A 10000-nucleotide genomic window follows, 5' to 3' on the forward strand; every position below is an offset into this window, starting at 1 on the left:
GAACGTTTCTGATGTGTCTGAGAACCATGGACATAAATGGTTAGTCAGGTGCACTTGCTACTTTGCCAACAGTCAGTCCCGAATGCTTGTTTACATTTGTTTTGAGACATTGCTGTGTCTACCTCTGGGGTGTCTGGTACTCCTGCCTCAGGAAAACCTCAGATGTTGTTTGGGTGAGGTGGGCAGTCTAGAGTGCCACCTCATATTTTATGTTTTGTGTTTTCATTTGTTTCATGCAAGTCTCTCAATCTCAGTCTGGGATCTTTGGCTTCACCTTCCTCAGTCGAGTGAGATAAAGAGTGCTGTAAGGGTTATGCAAGTACACACTTGAAAGAGGACCTCCGCTCCCCACACCCCTTCCCCTGGCTCCAGTGGTCTACGTAGGTCAGGGTTGAAGTTGTCTCTTGGCATGCTTCTGAGAAACTTTGATGCCTCTGCTGCTGGTTCTGCTACTGTTGTTGTTGCCATGTGATGGGGGGTGAGGGTGAGGGTGGGGGGGACAAGTGCAAACGGTTTTGGGCAGTGTGGGGGCGGTGGAATGATGTGGTGGTGGTGGTGGGGGTCATGTATGGGTATGCAGCGGCAGGGTGGAGGATAAAGAGAGAGAGAATGCGCTGGATTGTGAGTCAGACTCAGAGCTGAATCAGACAGGGGAAATGATGGATTGAGTCGGGGGGCAACCAAAGGGGTCGGGGCTTTTGCAGGCGGGGGGGGGGGGGGGGGGGGGGGGGGTTGGGGTGGAGGCCAGTGAAGCCATGAAGCCAGAAGAATGGCATGAAAAGGCCAGCGGAGGAGAGGGGAGACAGCGAAAAGATGTCTGTGTGTGAGAGAGAGAAAGAGAGAGAGAGAGTGAGAGAAAGGAAGAAAGTGAGAGAAAGAGGGAGATAGAGAGAGAGAGAGTAACAGAGGGGGACTGGCCTGGGAAAGAATGAATCGTTTGACATGGAGGACAGAGAGTTGATGGAAGGACGGAGAAAACACAGGGAGGAAGGGAGGGAGGGAGAGAAAGCTTTAACAGCTTTTATGGTATATTTGTGGAGTGATTTTTTTCTGTCTGAGTTATGGCCGAGTTGGAAGTTGTGCAGGGTGAGGAGGAGATGGGACTGAATGAAATATGGCGTAAGAAGAGAGGAAAGCCGAGATACTGGAGTGGGCGGGCGGAGGGACTTGCAGGAGGTTGAAGGGATGAAATAAACAAAGATTAGAGAAATTAGATCATCCATCTCTCTTTTTATCACTATCTCTCACTCACTGCCTCGACTCCCTTCACTCTCTCTCTCTCCCTCTCTATCTCTCTCTTTCTTTCTCTTTTTGAACACATTCTCTGTAGTCCAACTCCCTTCGTTTTGGTCTGTCTTGGACTCCAGACTTCAGAGAGCTCCGTCAGCGTTTCAGGCTGACGGGGGACACAGGGTCTGACTTCCCATCCAGAACCAAAGAGATGACAGACAGTTTAACATCAGAGAGGTAGCTGAGAGACAGAGAGGCCTTTAAAAGCTGAGTGAGGAGGGACTGACTGGGCCTCCCTGCTTAAAATATCGCCCAGGGAGCCCATGTGATGGCATTAGTGTGTGTGTGTGTGTGTATGTGTGTGTGTGTGTGTGTGTGTGTGTGTGTCTATGTGTGCGAGGGTGTGCATGCTTGTGGGTATTTGTGTTTGCCTGCGTGAAAATGTTTGTATGTCGGGTGGGTTTGTGCGTTTGTGTATGTGCACATGCATGCTTGCGTGCATGTGTGTGTGTGTATGTGTGCGTCTGTCGGTGCCTGTGTGTGTGCGTGCGTGCGTGTGTGCGTTCGTGCATGCATGCGCGTGTGTGTGTGAGTGCATGCACATCTCTGTTTAATCGCTCTGAGAGTGCAGGGTCATCAGGAAGGATTCCACATGTTTTTGCTGTCTGCACCAACAGTGTCCTTGACAGGCATAGGAAACCCCAGGTGTACACAGAAGTCTTCTTGAGAGAATTCATGATTTGCCTCTTCTGAAAGTCTGAAGGAGGCAATATTCATAACAAGAACGAGTATATGGTGAAGTTAGTATTTGTAAGTATGAGAAGACCTCTCTGACTCTGAGAATACTTTGGGGTGTAAATCGTGAGTGTTTGGGTATCTGTCGCAGTAAATATCCAGTGTAGTTAAACAAGTCTATACCTCCAGATCATAGGTCAAGCAAGAAGGGTTAAAGATCGCTGGTTGACGTGATTAGTGGGGTTGAAGTCTGAGAAATAAAACTCTGCCGATGCAGCAAAGATTTCAGAAACTGAAGTAGAAAGTGCTTAGTTCAGGAGTTTCGATGACAGAAATGTCCTGAAAGTGCAATGAACTCTCTCCTTTAGTGAGTTTACAAAGCCGTGCGTCTGGTGACTCTCTGGCCTTGCTAACTAAAGAATGCAAGGTATTTTGATTCTGTGGCGAGAGCAAGGGAGAGAGAGAGAGAGAGAGAAATAAAGAGAGGGGGAGAGAGAGGGGGGTAGAGAGGGAGAGAGAGAGGGAGAAATGGGAGAGAAAGAGAGAGAGAGGAGAGAGAGGGAGAGTGAGAGGGAGCGTGCAAGAGGAAGAGAGAGAGAGAGAGAGAGAGAGAGAGAGAGAGAGGGAGAGATAGCACAGAGGTGATTCATGCCTGTAACTAATGGACTGGCAGTTGACTTGTGCATTTGATGCTGTGCAGGTTAGGCGAGGCATGTTCTGATTCACCACTCATGCGTCTAGAAGGGAATGCCAGCCTCCACCTCGGAATGCATTTTAAAGTTCAACTGACTCCATTGGGATGGAACTCTCTCCCCATTAAGCACCATTTGCTGATAAGGCCTTCTTGCCGATAAGATAGCATTGTCTTCATGTTTGCTTCCCACAACTCATTTAAGTCAGATATCACTGAGTCTGGGGGTTGTCGCATACCTGGGAGAAGTGATTAGGCTGGAGACCCTTCACCTGTTGCTCAGATAAGTCATATTCTCTAGCTGTCCTGCAGCCACGCTTGGAAAATAAATATAAGCATGGCAGGTAGTCAGAAATAACAGTCCACTGACTCACTGTTGTTTAAGGTTAGGGATAGTTTAGAAGTGACTCAGTGTGGAAGTTCCCGTCTTCTGCAGGACTATAAAGCCATCCTATAGTTTTATGTGGGATGTTGTTGGCAATAAGGACAATCATGCGATTTGCAGAAAAATAACTTTAAGTAATCAGTGATCATTTCCTGCTTCCTCTCATAAGACCTTTGTGGATGAGATAACAAGTGTGACGGTGAAATGAACCGGAATGAGGAGAAAGGGAATGTTTTGTGTGGTGTGTTACTGGTGCAGGTGCTCTGTTATGTATCTTGTTGTCTTTGGGTTATTCATGCATCAAGGCACATTCTGGCTTTGACCAGAGGAACATCACCTTAACGTCACAAACACAGGACTGAACCCCACATCTCATTTTACACTCTAACACCTCTCTGCCCTCTCCTCCTTCTTCTCCCCTACAGGGCTTCACTTCGTCCAGAGCCCCACCAACGTGACCTCCTCCCTGGGGAAGCGGGTGAGGCTGAACTGCAACCTCCAGGGGCAGGGCGGGGAGGATAGCCCCCCGGACGTGGTCTGGTTTCAGGAGGGCGTCATGCTGGAGATGGCCGACACCAATCAGATCCAACTCCATGTGGACGAAGACACCTGGGTGGTCATCAGCACCCTCACGTGAGTCTGGGTCTGCTGGTTCACCTGTTGGTTCAGCAAGGATTACCTGTGTAGTGGGGATGGATGGATTGTTAGTGAAGACAGAGTATGATATTTTCAATTGTGACGATTGTGATTTTAGATATTTGTAGAGTGTTTTTTTTATTTTCGCTAGAGCTGTGAAGTAGCCGGTTTGCATTTTTGGAATGAGAGCTTTCAGTTCTTTGTAAACATCTAAAAGATCATGTTTGCGTTTCTGTCTGTCAGATGTTTTCTTTGTTTGTGATCTTCAGCGGATGTTTAATCCTTTCAGTGTGTCTGTGTTTATGTCTATTAGTCTGGTGCTCATTTGTATCTAAGTAATTACTATCTGTTTCACACATGTCTGTCTGTTTTGGGGTGGGTGTCTCTGTCTGTCTGAAGGTTAGTGCTGATATTTGTAGATATGTTTTGGCTGTGACGTTCGTGTCTCACTGTCTCCTTTCTCTCTCTCTCTCTCTCTCACTCTCTCTCCTGACAGTATCGAGGAGGTGCAGCTCGAAGACATGGGAGCGTACCGCTGTGCTGTTTTGGATGGAGAGGAGGTCACGCTGTCTTATAAGGGACACATTCAGCTTGAAGGTGAGAGTGTGCAGAACCTTATAAACCGGGTGTACATGTCGGCAATCCTCTTCCCTCAACAATCTGTCAACATTTCCATTTTATGTTTATTACCTCTCTCCTTAGTCCTCTGTCTTCTTCAATATCTCCTCTCCTTCCTCTTCTCCTCCTCTCCTCTCTCATCCTTCCTCACCACTAATTTCACTTTAGTGTGTAAAAAAAAAGCTAAATACTGTTTAATATAATATAAAAGTATAATTAACATAAGAATCATCACTGACAACCAACAGTTTAGATATCAAACAGACCTAGATCCCCCCGTTGTTATTGTTCCGTCCTCATCTCTCCTCCTCCCATCCTCTTCTCCTGCACGCAACTCCCAGGCCTCCCTCATTTCTCTGTGGAGCCCCTGCGCATGTCTGTGGTGGCCAACGTGAGTGTGTCTCTGCTGTGTGTGGCCCACGGGCCCCCCGAGCCCGTCAACATAATCTGGCTTCAGGACGGAGCCCCCCTCAACAGTCTAGACGACCCCATGTCCAGATCTCCCTCCTACCTCAACCTCACTGGTAAGGCATTTTTCAAGGGATGATATGTTTAACAGGTGTCAGTTCTATTTAATATAAGTACATATAGATAGTAAACGTGGTAAAGCTCTGCCGACTGCGATATGCATACATAAGCTTTTATAAGCTTGTTCCAGATGATGTCCATTATCACTAGGGCTGCTTGGGTCTGCTGTGAGGCCAACTTGACATGCTGCTCACATCAAGTTAATTGAGCAGAAGCTATTTTGTGACTCTTTCTTGCTTGAAATGATATAGTTAAGACTATTGCCAGATGTAAGATGGACAGAAAGCTGGCTTTTCTGAAATTGCACCAATTTGCCCTCAGGCTGCTTCAGGCTAAACTGACATACTTGACTGGACTTGTAAGCCAATATGTGGCTTAAGGACGGGGGGCGATTTGGGAATGGAGAATTTGTGGAGAATCGGGATTTTACTCTTTGATACATTGAAGCAGTTCTTTTTCATTTAAAACCATGTCTGACAACAGTGGAGGGTGTTTTAAGAACTTCCCGAGTCATCACAGTAAATATTTATTTGAATTATTCTTTTGGGTCAGACTTTTTGAACACCCAACGCTGTGTCTGTAAGAGTTAAACACATTTATCATGGTTAGTTTCATAAAAGTACTCGGTGTGACTCAAAGGAAGCAAATTTCCAAATAAAATCCTTGGTATCTTTTCCAGAGTTCCAAGCACTTGCTATTCCATCCCTACCCTACCCTACCCCTTCCCTTCCTTCCACTCCCTTCCCAAGCTGTAACATTTAGAACTTGACCTTGGCTAACTTCACGGTTAACACGGAAACAAGCTGGTGACAAGAGCCCAGTTGTTGTGGAGCTTAAGAACGTGCCTCTCACACACATTTGTGATCTATGAAGGAATCAAAGGTCAGCTGTAACAAGATTAGGACGCGGAATGTCCAGTATCTAAGTGATGAATGACAGTAAACATCCATTGGAATTGTGGATTTTTTCTTTCTTTTATTCCATGAATATGATGGATTGATACAAATAATTTGGACAGCTGGGCTGAGGGATGTTTCAAATCCCAGACGCGTTTCCCAGATGTGCTTAGTGTCCTCTGGGACGAGGAGTCCCTGTCCTGGGACGTGGGGTTTTAACAGAAGAGGGCTTTGAAGGCTGAAGATGAGCAGTAAAAGGCTTCTTCCCTGAAGCACAACTCCCCATCCGCCAAGCACCAGAGACACCGTGGCAGGTCTCTAGAGACAGTTATATCAAAGACAGACACAGACACACACGCACACACACACGCACACACACACACACACACACACACACACACACACACACACACACACACACCTAACACACAGTGCATACAAATACATAGAAAAAATGGACACACATATACACACAAGCGTGGAGGCCTAAGCACGTGCGTGCACACACACACACACACACACAGACACACACACACACACACACACACACACACACACACACACACACACACACACACACCACACACACACACACACACACACACACACACACACACACACACATACAGACACAGAGACAAAAATACGCACACACACACACACACACACACACACACACACACACACACACATAGACACACACAAGCCAAACAATCTGGCTGTGTACCAAACCAGTATCCATTGAGGAGCTGCCCGGTGGTTGGTGGTCTGTTAGCAACAGGGGAGAAATAAAGGAAGGAAAGGAAAGGAAGATAGACAGAGAGAGAGAGAGGAGAGAGTGAAGAAAAAGGAGACAGAGCAGCATAAAGATAGAGAGAGACAGAGAGAAACAGGCAGGCAGACAGACAGACAGACAGTCAGAAAGAGACAGACAGAGACAGAAAGAGAGAGAGAGAGAGAGAGAGACAGAGAGAGAGAGAGATAGGCAGACAGAGGCAGAGAGAGGCAGAGACAAGGAGAGGCAGAGAGAGAGAGAGACAGAGAGAGAGGCAGGCAGGCAGGCAGAGGGAGAGACAGACAGAGACAGAGAGAGAGAGAGAGAGAGAGAGGCAGGCAGGCAGACAGACAGAAGCAGGTAGAGGGAGAGACAGAGGGAGATAGTAAGAGGAGGAGAGAAAGTACAAAGAGAAAGAACAGAGAGAGAGGAACAGGAGAGTGACTGAGAGAGACTCAGAGTAGAAAGAGGGAGATAGAGAGAGAATGATGGATAGATAGGATAAGACAGAGAGAGGATAAAATGAGACAGAGAGAGGGAGTGAGAGAGAATAAGATGAGAGAGAGAGGGAGTGAGAAAGGATAAGATGAGACAGAGAGAGAGAGTGAGAGAGGATAGTTGTGGGCATTTGAACAGCAGCCACTCTCGTCTGTTAGTTATTTCCTTTCTTGTAGCTCCTTCAGCTCAGACCTTTCAACTGAAAACACTGACTCATAAAGACCAAAGAGAGAGAAGGAGAGAGAGAGAGAGAGAGAGATAGAGGATAAAAGAGGCTAAAAAAGGAAATGAGTCTGATAGAACGGGTCAGAGGAAAGAAAAGAAAGCAAACAAGACTGTAAGTGACCAAGCCTGGCAGACATGAAAGATGAAAGAAGACCGAAAGGAAGGAAGGTCAAAGAAAGGAGAAGAGAGAGATAGAGGTGGTGATGGGAGCAGGAGGCAGGTTCATTTTTGAGGGGTGAGACACACAGGGGTCTCTGACTCACACACACACACACACACACACACACACACACACACACACACACTCACACACACTCACACACACTCAGACACAGAGTCTCACACACACACACACACACACACACACACACACACACACATACACACATACACACACACACACACGCTCACACACACTCACACACACTCAGACACAGAGTCTCACACTCGCACAAACACACACACTCACACACTCAGACACAGTCTCACACACACACAAGCTCGGAATGGAGCAGCTGCTCTGGCTGACCGCAAAGGCGGCAGTGCCACGAGCACAAACATCCTTTCAGTGGCGGTGCCAGCACTCCCTCCATCTCTATCCCTCCCTTTCTTTCTTTGTCCTGTTCTATCTTTCTCTCTCTCTCTTCTGATGTCGCTCACAACACATGTGGAACTCACATGTATCAGGTCTGGGTCTTGAGAGATCACTTCTTTCCTCTGAGAAGTATTAGAAACAAGTATCATTTGTCTATGCAACCTTCCAAAATAATGGAGACTAGATTGACCATCGTAGGCACAGGTGAAAGGTCCACAGAGAGGCTTAGATGTGAGCCGTACGTGAGCCAGATGTGGGCCAGATGTATGCCAGATGTGAACCGTATCTGAGCCGCAAGTCAGCTGCTTTACAGAAGCACTCGCGGTCTCTCTTGGAACCGGTAATGTGCCAAAATAAGCAGGTCTTCATCCCCACTCACCCGTCCCCATGTCTCTTCCTGAAAGAATACCCCCCCCCCCCCCCCCCCTTACTCATACTCATGCAGTCTGGTCCAGGCCTGTTTGAAGAAAAGGCGATTGAAGGACTTGAGCTTTTGGATTTCGTTAGACGTACTCAAATAAAGCTTAGCCAAGGCCCTGACTGTAATAAAATGGTTCTGGTGGAAAACCACAGAATTTAGCAAAACCGTAGCATTGTCAAGGACACTTGTGATGAAAGCATAGTCTCAGAAATGTTTTTCAGTTTCGTGTCTCGCCTCTGACCACTGCAGAGTCATTGCGGTCACTGCTGACACCTCTCCAGTCAGGGAATGAAAAGGGGATGGGTTTTTGGGAAGGAAGCGAAGTACTGAGAAGTGGCGAAAGAGTGTGATACATTTTTTCATTCACAAGCACACGCAAACACACGAACACACACACACACACACACACACACACACACACACACACACACACACACACGAACACACGTGTGTATGTGTGTGTGTGTTTGTGAATGAACAAATGTATCACACTCTTTTGCCACTTCTCAGTCCTTCGCTTCCTTCCCAAAAACCCATCTTCTTACATTCCCTGACTGTAGAGGTGTCAGCAGTGACCGCATTGCCACCCCCCCCCCCCCCCCCCTGCGCAGATATTCTGCCTAACACTTAGATATGTAGAATTATCAGGGTACATCGCTAGCCGCCACCACGCACCCTCCCCCTGCACATACTGTATATTCTGCCTATAACACTTAAATATGTGCAGTTATCAGCGTAGATCACTAACCGCCTTCGCCACGCCCCCTCCCCCCTAGCACATATTTTACCTGCAGCATTTGTCAGGGTAATCTGGAAATGTGTTGAAATATCAAAGCGATTCTATAATCCACTGACCCGGGTTGAAGACTCCTGCTTTAGACTCATTATATCTCTAAAATATCTCTTGCTATCCTTCTGATAAAAGCAAAAATAAACACACTACAAAGCAAGTCACAAAGCTAATGCATCGACAATTTCACAAGGTGAGCAGAAGCTAACCATAGCTAGCTTTACCTATCGGGGAACAACCACACAGTAAATTTAAGTAAACCCACTGAATCCCTTACGATTTGAAGGCATCGATTAAATCAAATGTTTTAGGCGCTAGAGCTGTTTTGTTGGGTTTCATAAGAAACTGCAGGGTGTGAGTAAAGAGTTGTCTGTAACCATGGATACCACCATAGCAACATATTGTAGTACTTTTTGCCTTTTTTCCACTTCAGCATATTGGTAGCAACATCTTTATTTTTGTGGTGCAATACAATTTTTTTTACAATAGTAAGACTGATAACACCTTGCTTTTCTTCTGCTTTTCCTGTCTCTTTACACTCTTCCTCTCATTTCATGCTCATTTCTTCATTTCTCTTTATTTTTCTTTATTTTTCTCTCTCTCTCTCTTCTCTCTCTCTCTCTCTCTTTCATCCTCTCCCACACAGTGCCCTATCGTTTGCCCCCTCCCTGTCCTGTGTGCCTTATCGTTGCCCCCCCTGCCCTTCCCTGTGTGCACCCGCTAGCCACCCGCACTACCCGCTCATGCCACAGCCCACACAATGGAGGCATGGTCTCCCAGCACCACACATGACCTTGAGGTTGTGTGTGTGTCTCTCTTTGTGTGTGTGTGTGTGTGTGTGTGTGTGTGTGTGTGTGTGTGTGTGTGTGTGTGTGTGTGTGTGTGCGCATGTGTGTGTGCATGTGTGTGTGTGTGTGTGTGTGTGTGCCATAACAGGGTCTGAATGATGTTAGTGTCTCCAACTTGCCTATAGATAA

At 46.8% G+C, this 10000-nt stretch overlaps 1 protein-coding gene across 1 annotated transcript in view; it reads left to right on the forward strand.

Annotated features, from left to right (window-relative positions):
• The window catches only part of axl (AXL receptor tyrosine kinase), a 52822-nt gene that overhangs the window by 1115 nt on the left and 41707 nt on the right, over positions 1–10000 (forward strand). Inside the window, exons 2-4 of the mRNA XM_080844857.1 lie at positions 3467–3674; positions 4174–4274; positions 4637–4819. Of these exons, the coding sequence (XP_080700983.1) occupies positions 3467–3674; positions 4174–4274; positions 4637–4819 (492 nt within the window). The remainder of the gene's footprint in view (positions 1–3466; positions 3675–4173; positions 4275–4636; positions 4820–10000) is intronic.

Source organism: Sprattus sprattus (genome assembly GCF_963457725.1).
Source record: "Sprattus sprattus genome assembly, chromosome: 9".
Taxonomy (NCBI): Eukaryota; Metazoa; Chordata; class Actinopteri; order Clupeiformes; family Clupeidae; genus Sprattus; species Sprattus sprattus.